This window comes from Lepidochelys kempii, chromosome 6, assembly GCF_965140265.1.
Source record: "Lepidochelys kempii isolate rLepKem1 chromosome 6, rLepKem1.hap2, whole genome shotgun sequence".
Classification (NCBI taxonomy): domain Eukaryota; kingdom Metazoa; phylum Chordata; order Testudines; family Cheloniidae; genus Lepidochelys; species Lepidochelys kempii.
The window spans coordinates 114,217,571-114,229,968 of NC_133261.1; the positions used below are offsets into that span (position 1 = coordinate 114,217,571).

General features: G+C 39.0%; 1 protein-coding gene across 5 annotated transcripts in view; it reads left to right on the plus strand.

Moving 5' to 3' along the window:
* KLC1 (kinesin light chain 1) overlaps positions 1-12,398 on the plus strand; it is a 62,779-nt gene that overhangs the window by 34,929 nt on the left and 15,452 nt on the right. For 2 of the 5 annotated variants that reach the window (XM_073349766.1, XM_073349768.1), the window contains exon 12: positions 7,530-7,691. In XM_073349766.1, the coding sequence (XP_073205867.1) occupies positions 7,530-7,691 (162 nt within the window). Of the gene's footprint in view, positions 1-7,529; positions 7,692-11,668; positions 12,275-12,398 lie in introns of those variants that run through there. The other 3 variants (XM_073349767.1, XM_073349770.1, XM_073349771.1) reach the window with 2 other exon arrangements.

Genomic DNA, 12,398 nt, shown 5'->3' on the forward strand with positions numbered 1-12,398 from the left:
TTCTGTACCATTTTCTTTTTACTTCAACATTATCTTAATAAAATTATTAAATCTGTTCTTATCAGCTGTCAGGGAGGAGCACCATTCCCCATCTCTCTGTGCCAAAGCAATAAAACTCTGGAATTGATGCACAACCAACCACATAGTCATCTCTGCTTCTTACATCCCAGGTATTCAAAACACCATGACATACTATTTCAGCAGATGTTTTTCTTATGTATGAATGGGAACTAAACTCCAGAGTCCCTCACATGATATTCTCAGTTAGGGGTTCCCAGAGGCAGACCTGTTTGCCACAGCAGCCAATTCAAAATGAATCATGTATTGCTCCAGAGGGGGTCTTGATCCTGTATTCCTTGGAAATGCTTTTGTCATAGCATGGACAAAAGGACTTCTTTGTGCATATCCAATGCTGTTATTATTGAATGTTCTAAACAAGATTGGGCCAGGGTTATAATGATAGCACTAAAGTGGCCAAGACAAGTCTGGTATCCCTATCTCATCAGAGTCAGCTGTTGTCCTTCTTGGAAGCTTCCAGTCAGTCCTTACCTACTGACTCAAGATGCAGGTCAAACACTTCACCCCAGTTTACGGATTCTGAGGTTCCAAGCAGAGAGAGAGTTGGTAGGTCCCATGGGAAGCAGGTCTAAGGGGAAAAACAGTTCGAGAGAGTTGGCAGTTTTTCAAAGAAACATTAAGGACACGAGTAAACTATCCCTCTGCGTAGAAAGGATAGGAAGTATAGCAAGACGCCACTGTGGCTTAACCAGGGGATCTTCAATGATCTGAAACTCAAAAAAAGAGTTCTACAAAAAGTGGAAACTAGGTCAGATTACAAAGGATGAATATAAACAAACAACACAAGCATGTAGGGACAAAATTAGAAAGGTCAAGGCACAAAACAAGATAAAACTAGCTGAAGACATAAAGGGTAACAAAAACATTCTACGGATACATTAGAAGCAAGAGGAAGACTAAAGACAGGGTAGGTCCATTACTCAGTGAGGGGTGAAAGACAATAACAGAAAATGTGGAAATGGCAGAAGTGCTAAATGACTTTTTTGGTCCAGTTTTCACCAAAAAAGTTAGTAATAGTTGGATGTCTAAGATAGTGAACACCAGTGAAAATGAGGTATCATCTGAGGCTAAAATAGGGAAAGAACAAGTTAAAAAATGTCTTCAAGTCAACAGGGCCTGACAAAATATATCCTAAAATACTCAAGGAGCTGACAGAGGAGATATCTGAGCCATTAGCAATTATCTTCAAAAACTCAGAAGACTGGAGAGATTCCAGAGAACTGGAAGAGGGGAAATAGAGTGCCAGGCTATAAAAAGGGGAATAAGGACAACCTGGGGAATTACAGAGTAGACATCTTAACTTCCTTCTCCGGAAAGATAATGGAGTAAATAAGCAAGTAAACAATTTGCAAACATGTAGAAGACGGTGATAAGTAAGATGAAATATGGATTTGTCAAGAACGAATCATGTCAAACCAACCTAATAGCTTTCTTTGATGGGGTAAAAAGCCTTGTGGATGGGGAGAACCAGTAGTTGTGGTATATCTTGACTTTAGGAAGGCTTTTGATACTGTCTCACATGACCTTCTCATAAACAAACTAGGGAAATACAGCCTAGATGGAGCTACTATAAGGTGGGTACATAACTGATTGGAAAACTGTTCCCAGAGAGTAATCATCAGTGGTTCACAGTCATGCTGGAAGGGTATATCAAATGGGGTCCCACAAGGATCTGTTCTGGGTCCGGTTCTATTCAATATCTTCATCAATGATTTAGGTGATGGCATAGAGAGTACACATATAAAGTTTGCGGACGATACCAAGCTGGGAGGGGTTGCAAGTGCTTTGGAGGATAGCATTAAAAGTCAAAATGATCTGGACAAACTGGATAAGTGTCTGAAGTAAATAGGATGAAATTCAAGAAGGAAAAATGCAAAGTACTCTAATTAGAAGGAGCAATTAATTGCACACATACAAAATGGGAAATGACTGCCTAGGAAGTAGTACTGCAGAAAGGGATCTGGGGGTCATAGTGGATCACAAGCTAAATATGAGTCAACAGTGTAACACTCTTGCAAAAAAAGCAATCATCATTCTGGGATGTATAAGCGGGAGTGTTGTAAGCAAGACACAAGAAGTAATTTTTCCGTTATACTCCGCGCTGGATAAGGCCTCAGCTGGAGTATTGTGTCCAGTTCAGGGTGCCATATTTCAGGAAGGATGTGGACAAATTAGAGAAAGTCCAGAGGAAAGCAACAAAAAAGATTAAATGCTTAGAAAGCATGACCTCTGAGGAAAGATGGAAAAAACTAGGCTGGTTTAGTGTAGAAAAGAGAAGACTGCAGGGGGATATAACAGTTTTCAAGTATGTAAAAGGTTGAAAATTTGTTCTCATAAACCTCTGAGGTTAGGACAAGAAACAATGGGCTTAAATTGCAGCAAGGGAGATTTAGGTTGGACATTAGGAAAATCTTCCTGTCAGGGTGGCTAAGCACAGGAACAAATTGCTTGGGGAGGTTGTGGAATCTCCACTGCGGGTTTTTAAGAACAGGTTAGACAAACACCTGTCATGAATGGTCTAGTTACCAAGTAGTCTTGCCTGGAGTTGCAGGGACTAGAGTAGAAGGCGGATTGCGGTCCCTTCCAGTCTTACACTTCAGTGATTTGATGGTTCTTGGGGATAGAGGGCCTTGTTCCTCAAATGCACAAGAAGTTTTATTAAATAATAGAAAACTATCTACAAGAACTACTTTGGAAACAATACCATCTTTGGTGTAACAGTCATCATATTTCATCAACTCAATCTTCTCTTCATGGGGTACTGGATTACCTGTTGGAATGGAAGACGTTTCTGTGAATTGTATTAAAGTTCACTTAGCACGAATAACAGGCTTTCACACACCCAGGGAGGGTATTTCTCTCTTTGCTCACCCAACTATATCAAGATTTCTGTGAGGTTTGTCAAATATGTTCCACAAATCAGAAACCCTGCTCCTAGCTGGGACCTGAACCTAGTCCTTAATGACCTTATGAAGCCTATGTTTGAACCTCTAGCTACATGTTTGTTTTAAGATTTATTTATGAAGACAGCCTGTCTGATATTGTTCTCTTCTTCCCAAAGAGTAGGAGAATTGAGGGCTTTAATGGCAGACTCCCTATTTCAGTGTTTTCCAGAGAGAAAATGTCGCTACAGGCCTATCCAAGATTCTTACCTAATGTGTCCTCAGAATGCCACATTAATCAAACCAGTCATCTCCTGGTTTTCTTCCAGAACAACATCAGATTAGTCAAGAAGCTATATTCCATACTCTGTATGTAAGGAAGGTGTTAACTTTCTGCTAGACAGGACCAAACTATTTAGAAAATCTCCTGTTTTTGTCTATAATGGATACAAACAAGGGTTTGGTAATTTCGAAACGGAGATTGTCAAAGTGGTTCTCTGGTTGTGATATGGTATGTGGTATGATAGAACTCATGTCCAACCCCCTTTGAGAGATTTAACACATTCTACAAGAGCACTGTCTACATCAATTGCATTACTTAAGGACGTACCAATTGTAAACATATGTAGAGTGGCAACTTGGTCCTCTGTTTCATACTCTTGTCTGATTATGTCGTGGTGTCTTTGGAAAGATCAGATGCGGCTGTGGGCAAGTTAGTTCTCTTCTGTATTGAACTCTGCGCTGAACCTTCTGCCTCCTTTGGGGGATACTGCTCAGGAGTCATCTGAAGTTGAGAACCGAGAGGGACACTACTCAAAGAAGAAGAGGTTACGCATCTTGTGTAGTAACTGGAGTTCTTGGAGATGTGTCCCTCTGTTGGTGCTCCACTATCTGCCTTCTTCCCCTCTGCTTTGGAGTCATCCTCATGGGACTTTGTGGTGGAGAAGGAGTTGAGGGCAGTTTTCCCACACAGCCCATATAGCTTCTTCTTGAAAGATGAGGATGTGTGGGGTGCATGGGCGGGCTGAATGGGCACCTCTACCAAAAATCTGTTATCAAAGGCGCAGGGTGCAAGTGCACCTGAAGTGGACCACTCACAGGGACACCCATTTCAAACAACTCCATTTACTTCACAAGGTCAGTAACCTCTCTGTATGCCTATTGTCTCCTGAGCAACAAAATTTTCACTTGGTGTTTTGTTCTGATTTGGTTAATATCACTTCATGTGATTACATGCATATTAGAAAAGTTATGACATAATTAACCAGGTAAATGGCAATGAGTATAAGAAATTATAGGCATCACTGGCAGGTAGGCCTATAGTTGTTTGCCTAAGACTTAGCATTATAAACCACCACTTTTAGTGGCTTATAACTTCGCCTGAATGGTTAAAGTCTGGCAGAATTTTCTTTCTATGCATTTTCCCTGCATCAGGATGGATTTTTTTAAATGTTTCAGCACAAAGGGTTCAGCTGTTTCTGAGAATAAGGTTAGGTGAAAGTATTATTTTAAAAAAAAATTGGCAAAACAAAGTTCCAACCATTTCTTAGAAGATCTCTAGTGCCGTTCAGATTTTGGACCAGAATTTGACATTTGGTAGGGAGTTTCTTTGTAGGATCAAAGAAATGCTATTTGATGTCCCAGAAAAATCAGCCCAGATATGGCTTACTAATAAGCGTCTGAAAATCACCCCTTGCACATGATCAGTAGAGCTTGTTAAAGGTTTCAAGTATTAGAGTAGCCGCCGTGTTAGTCTGGATCTGTAAAAGCGGCAAAGAGTCCGGTGGCACCTTATAGACTAACAGACGTATCGGAGCATAAGCTTTCGTGGGTGAATACCCACTTCGTCGGATGCACGTTAAAGGTTTGCAGCTGAAATCCCTGAATATTCCATTTGTATGGAGCATGCTCTAGTCCCACAGAGCTCCAAAACGTGCCAGCTGCATTCACAAGCACAGAGCTAGTTTCAGATATGGGAGTTGATGCATTTACTAACAGCAGCTGCCACTGCCCTGTTGGTCTAGATGAAGGCACATGTTAAAGTAAAGGGGAAACAGGGTTGGACTGCCACCCTCTTATGCTAAAAGTAGAGATAGTTCCCCCTCTCCCCGTGGGCTTGAGGCAACAGCACTTCTTGGCTGGTGTGCTGAGGGTGCCACCTTCCGTTTCAGTTTACTTTCACTATGGAGGTAGGTGTGCTGGACTCCAGGAAAAGATTATGCTTCAAGTCTCATCTCTTTCATGGACTAATGAAGTCTTGTGCAATTTGCATTTCTTATTGAGCAAGTCAAGCGGTAAAGTATAATTCTCCTAATCTTATATTCTGCTAAATGAGGTTGCACATGTTCTGTTCTGTCAGAACTGGAAATAGAACCCGGTATTGCATCTGTCACATGGCTCTTTAAGCCACATTTGTGTCTTCTGGGTTGTGGGCTGCCCCGGGGGCTGGTGCAGCCCTCGGACTAGGTTAAAGCAGCTTTGTGGGATGCTCTAATTTACAGCAGCCTGTTGGCTCACAGTCCAGAATTGCAGAGTGTTGCAGCCACTTCCCCTGCTAGGGGGTTGGCCCAGGATCCCCGCTAGTGCTGGCAGAAGGGGAGTGCCGCATGGCCCGGGACCTCCGCTGGCACTGGAGGGAGGGGGATGGGTGATGGCGCGTGGCCTGGGACCCAAACTGTGGGGAGGGTTGGCAGGGCTCGTAGGCTCTCTACCTGGGTCCGCGTGTCCCTGCAGCTCGAATGAGGAAGGGCAGCCAGGGGGGCACTGCGTGCTGCCCACCACAAGTGCTGGATCCACAGCTCCCATTGTCCAGGAACTACAGCCAACGGGAGCTTTGGGGATGGTGCCTGCGAGCAGTATGTGGAGCCCCCTGGCCTCTCTGCCTAGGAGTTGCAGGGACATGCCAGTGGAAGCTGGATAGCTCCCCCCCTCACAGGTAAGCGCTACTTTGCACCCCAACCTTGCCCCAGCCCTGAGTCCTCTCCCAAATGCTGAAGCTGCTGCTGCTGCAGAAGTCATAGAGGTCCTGGAAGGTCACAAAATCTGTGACTTCCGTGACAGACACGCAGCCTTAATCATGGTCTTGTGCTTCCCGTGTGCTGGGGGAATTAACACTGTGTTTTTAGAATGAATGTGCCAAATCTGTTATGTTTTTCTGTGCTCATTGTAACCACTAGAACCCCACTCCCGTCCAGAGCCAGCAATAGTACCCAGGCTTTTGATTCCAGACTTCTGTGTGCTGTCTGAAAGAGTTGGGTAAGCCACTGGCAAAGTGTCATGTTCCCCTCTAGTGACTGATGGACATAGAGGATTACATACTGCTAGTGCAGTGAGTTAGTTACACTTTTAGCTCAAGTAGTAGAGGTCTGTGTAATTGATTCAAAGGTTTTGGGTTTCAATCCTGTTAATGACCCATACAGAGCGTCTTTATGGTTCCACTTGATGGAATTTCTGTTTCTTCAGTTTACTTTTCTAAAAAACTAGGCATTTGTGTACAAAAAGCTACTTTTAAAATGTCAGTTACAAAGTGCAAGTACTCAAAATTAAGAAATGCCCCAATTAATGTTTTCTATGTGACTTAGCTTCCTTGTCTGTATATTATGATAATCTTTGTGTGATCATATACTATTTGACCCATGCTTCATTCACTGCGCAAGGTGGACAGAAAGTTACAAGAGAAAGGATGTTCTCTTGTGACAAACTTACTGAGCTGGGTTCTGTTCCTGGCTGAGCAACAAACATCACTTTGATGTTGGGTAAGATTATCATAATGCGTATGCACAGTAGCTCAAATTAAACTTGCAAGCTTACTTTTGGCATTTCCTGACATGATTTGTTGTCTTAGCAACTTAAATATTTTTAGTGTAGTTTTTTGTATCTAACATACTTTGTATTTCTTTCAGTAATCCTTTTAGAAATTCAGAAAGTGTACCTGATGTATCCTTTATCAGGAAACTATCTATTGCACTGACAAAAGATGGGAGTCAATAAAGTCTCTCCTTTCCATCTCTACTTTGATCCTGTTCTATGGTTATAATTAAATTTTCATAATAAAATTCATTACTGTTAAAATTTTGGCACATGAGAACACTTTTTAATAGAAAGCTTATACCACAGCTGGGTTTTTTTTAATGTAATACTTTGTGTTGGGCTTTTTAAACATGAACTCAATGTTCTTTACAAAGATAGGTAAACATTACTAACCCCATTTAACATATGGGAAAACCAAGGAAAAGAGAGCATGTGTTTCCATGTTAGTGATCTAACAGGCGCCTTAGTACCAAGCAGATATGTGAAATGCTTGAGGTAAGTCACTAACAGTCAGGAGAAGAACCCCAAGCCTGCTAACTCCCAGGCCTGTGCTCAGTCCAACTGTTTTGCTTTATGTTGCATTGATGTTTGTAATAGATCAGTTATAAAGTATTGAAAATTGTATTAGGTTCAGCGTGAGTTTAATGTGTCACTGATTTTTTCGTTAACTTGGTTACCATGCATATTTATGATAGTGTACATTATTAAAACTTATACTGAGCAAGTAAAACACTTTTCCCCCCTTTGCCTGCCTCACAGGGTCTTGACAATGTTCACAAACAGAGAGTTGCTGAAGTGCTAAATGACCCCGAGAGCATAGAAAAAAGGCGAAGCCGAGAAAGCCTCAATGTCGATGTGGTAAAGTACGAAAGTGGCCCTGATGGAGGCGAGGAAGTGAGTATGAGCGTAGAATGGAATGGGGTAAGTACAGTACACAGTTGAAGAAAATAGTGGTAAATTTTCTAGACTATAACAGGAATTCCTTTGTCCAGTTGTCATTCCATTGTGTTTTCAAAGTAGTTTTCCTACTTCATCTACTTTACACTTTGTAATTCTGCAGAATTAAGAATTAAAGAATAAAATCTTGCATTTAGTAAATTCTTTTTTAAATTGTCCACAATGTTTTGTCCTGAAAAGTAAAATTTCTTTAGGAATTTCAAGAAGCTGGGCTTAACTATGAGTATTTGAATGCTGATTGAGTGTCCTGGTGTTTGTTGGGTGCATAATCCCTAGTCTGTGGTTTTCTCAATAGATTGGCAATTAATTTACTTCTGCTTATTTGCTCTCTTTATATCATCCTGGCCTGTAGGTTAAATGCATCCAGCAGGTACCACTATGGAATTAGGGATATTAAAACATCACTGATTTTTAAAGTAAATAAAAACAATCAGTTTAAGACTTAAAAAATACTCCAGTCACCCCTCTCCCAACCTTGTCAGAGAAAACGACCTGTAACTTCGTTTCCAGTTATGGAAGAAGGGTGATCCATAATCTGCTTTTGTATGTGCTGTCATTACTGGGTCATGGCAACTTGACAGCAAAGATACATTTTTTTAAATGAAATGTATATCTCCACTTCCCATGCACTCCTTTAGAATTTATAATTAAAGTGAGGCCTTATTCTATCTTGTGATGTCTTGTTCCACTACCTAACATAACATCTGTGTCATGAGTTAGAACAACAAAAACTTTTAAAAACAGATATGTTTGTAACGTGTAATTAACTATGCATTTTTTACCCTTTTTTATGTCTTTCATGCTTTTATTTATACTGTTTACTTAATTTTGTTTGCTCCGGTTACTGACTTTCTTATTGTGTATTCTGTTGCTGCCAAGGGAATGTACTTAGTGCAGGCAGTCAAACTGTTAATTCACTGTAAGCTATAGTTCTGCTAAAAGCACTGATACATTTTGCCAAATTGCTGAAGTGATAGGTTTGTCTGACTACTTTTGCTTTTGCTTTAGGGTGTTTATCCTACTTTATAAACTAGAATGCTTCTAAAGTTCATTTCTCTTACAACAGTTTTTCAGTCACTTGCAAGAAGCTTTTAAAGCCAACTTTTTAAAAAGCTTAACACTTGCTGAATTTGCCTGGAGAATGTTCTCTCCATCTTTGGTTGCTTTTGTCATTTATCAAATGACATTTTCTTGGCATTGGTATTCACCGTTTCAAGACAGTCAATCAGCATCTGTTGTGAATAATTAATGTTGCATCATTAGTGTCCCCACAATAAGTTTTGTAACTCCTTTTATCTTAATTTTGTCCACTCAGCATTAGAACTGTGTACTGTACTCCTCCCTTAATTTCTGCCGTACTTTGCATGCCTTTATGTGTTCTAAGTGAATAAAACCTTTTTTTTACTGTTTGCTTTTAATTAAAACAAGCATGCAGATTTTGGAATGATAAAGAACCTTCTGGAAAAATACAAAATGGTATTTCTAGGTCAATATTTGAATGAAACCTAAACTGATAAATATCTGTTGACCTAAAAAATTAATTTTCCTTTAGGGACCAGAATTAAGGAAGTGTTGATTTTTATAAAGTCTGGGAATTGCACCATTCATTTTAAAAATGTGGCATCACTTTTTCTGATATACATGGGATTATCCTTGAAGTCTTTAAACCATGATTTGAGGACTTCAGTAGCTCAGACATAGGTGAGAGGTTTTTTGCAGGAGTGGGTGGGTGAGATTTTGTGGCCTGCGTTGTGCAGGAGGTCAGACTAGATGATCATAATGGTCCCTTCTGACCTTAATATCTGTGAATCTATTTACAGTCCACATTTTCTTCTTCACTTGAGAGAGTTTGTTCATACACAAATGAAAAACAGGAAACTTCCCGGCATTGTTTTCTACCTTATTTTAATGCTGCTCTTTTCTGTACCTGTAGGATGTGGTGTCACCTTTCCCTCATCTCTTCTCTCCACACAGATATTCTGCTTCTCAGACAGGAAGTACTATTGAATTTCCATCACAGGCAATTTACTTTGTTTACAGAGACCAAAGGAAGTGCCTGTTTTGGTAAAAACCTTCTGATGTGCATCTGTACTCTTGAGTTGGCTCAAGAATTTGGCTCTCAGACAAAACAGTGTTAGGGTTTAGGAATAGTGCAATTTATAGAGTAGTTGAAATTTTTTTAAAATTTTACTTTTCAGTGAGAAATGTTCTGCAGTTTTTGAACAGCAGTGCACAGAAGTAGTAATTTTGTGAGGGTATACACAATAAAAGAGGATACTGCAATTAAAGTAATTACCCACATGTAGTATAGCTTAGAAAAGAACGGTATGCTTTTGGGGTATTGTCCTATAGGAACTGAAAAGTCTGTTTTTAACAAATAAATCTATAGCTAAATACTAAGACACACTTTGTTTAGTAAAATTGATGTAATGTATATTGTATACTAACACTTCTAAAACTTGCACATATTTATGGAACAATACACTGTTCTCATAACTTTTGATCAGTTTTAAACTTTTACAATTTGAAATTGTAGTTAGAGAGTTCCTTTCATAAACATTTAAAAAATGTTTTCTTATACTGACTTTTCCAGATAAGCCTGAGCTCTTGCCCCATGTCTGTCTCAAAAACTGAAGGAGATTTTTTATACAGTGGCTATAAAGCTGAAATTCTGGCTAACTTGAGAACTGTTGATGTGAACATGCCTATTTTAAGATGCAAGGAATAATTTGCCTTTTTATTCATGGAATCATGTAACTAAAATATAGAGTTCAGGTTCAAATAGGGTGACCAGATATCCCGATTTTATAGAGACAGTCCCAATATTTGGGGCTTCTTCTTATATAGTCTCCTATTACCCTCCCACCCCGGTCCCGATTTTTCACACTTGCTATCTGGTCACCCCAGATTCAAAGCTGCTGAATTTCTATAAGCACTTCTTGAATCATTATAGCTGAAATGTCTTTATGTAATTCTAAATAAAATACAAAATCTAATTTTATAATAGACCTCTGTCATCAGGTGAAGATTTGATTGCAACTCCCAGTTAGTTTTCAATCACTGGTAGAAGGGCATTTTTTTGTAAAATATCTATTATCGGTATTCACTCTACTTCCTACAGAGAGATGCCATCATCACTAAACAAAAATCTTAATTGATATCCTTGTTCATTTTCCCAGAGTTGAGAAAGAAAAGCCTAAGAATTCAACTACCCAGTCACTTCTGTAGGTGGTTCTTTCAGTTCAACTTTGAGGTCCCTTGGGCAGGGCAGTGTGTGGAAACTTGCGTGTTAGTATTTTCCTTATGAATTTTATTTTTTAAAAATATATACATGATAATACATAAACAGTTCCATGGATTCTTATTACCTCAAAGAAGTAGATGGAATTTTATTTGTTTGTTTGGAGGGGTGAGGGAAACACTTTTCCTTTTTAGTGTTGTGGAGAAAAAAATTCCTGACAGAAGTTAAAGCTTAAATGAATGCACCTTGTTCTGTTAATTTCTTTTAAATCTTGTATTAAGTTTTTCCTTTTAATTTTGGTTTTTGTATTCTTTTCAACTGAAAAAAAAGCATTCTTTCCCCTGCGTATATGACACGTGATGTGTTTATAATATAAAAGCAATTTCTGGCTTTTAAAAATCTGCTTTTCTCTTATTTACAGATATTAACTTAATAAAAGACTGGATCTCTTTTGGTAATTTTTGTATGATACGTGTTAGTGAAATAGGTTAAAGTATGTAAACAAACAACTACCTTTTTGGTAATTGCAAGGATCTGTGAATGGCAGCACTTACAGGTGCAATCCCAAATCTTTAATTTAAAAAAAGACCTCCAGCACATGACCTAGAAATACTGTAAACATAACTGTTCAAAATTGAAAACTGTTGAACTTTTCCCAACAGTTTCATTCAGTTTTTCTCTCTCCATTTCTGTCTGACAGGCCTAGATGCCTTTTGTGATTCTTATACTGTCTCCTGCATGACGGGCGTGCACCATCTTCAAGCTTTAACTTCTCTCTTCAGTACTGACTGCTGTGTTTTAGAAATCCCTTACGATTTTTGTCAGAGCTACACTTCCTTGTAAACTGGCCATTCCTTCAGTGCTATGTCTTTTATTCGGGTTCTTATTTCTGTACATGTGTAGCTTTGCTAGATATGTATCTAGTCATACAGAATGTGTTATTACAACCATTTGCTGTGTAATACTTAAGTAAAAAGTAAGAATGAACTTTATAAATAGCTGTTCACTATGAAAAAGGTAGTTAAAAGTATCACACAAGGTATTATTAAAATAGCATGATGGTGACCTTTACAGAATAAAACGTAAAAGTAAGGCATGTGCTCCAAGTGCTTTAAAATATATTTAGAGACCTATAATGTGGTTAACATCAATATGGAACTCTGGATGTCTTCACTTATGATTATTCTAAAGTAGCATTGCTGTTTAGTCTTTGTGTGAAATTTTGGCAATTTATGCTTTTCTCTACTAATCTTGGTGTTCAGTGATTTGTGTATCTGTCTTTCTCTAATAAACTCACTCCAACTGATGTCTGTCTTTGTCTGCTTAGTAGTACTTTCTCCTTTTACAGTCCTTACTTTCAAACAGTAGCCATATAGGATTTCTAGATGTAGCAAGTGGTTACTTATCTTACTAAACTGTTGATTTTTTAA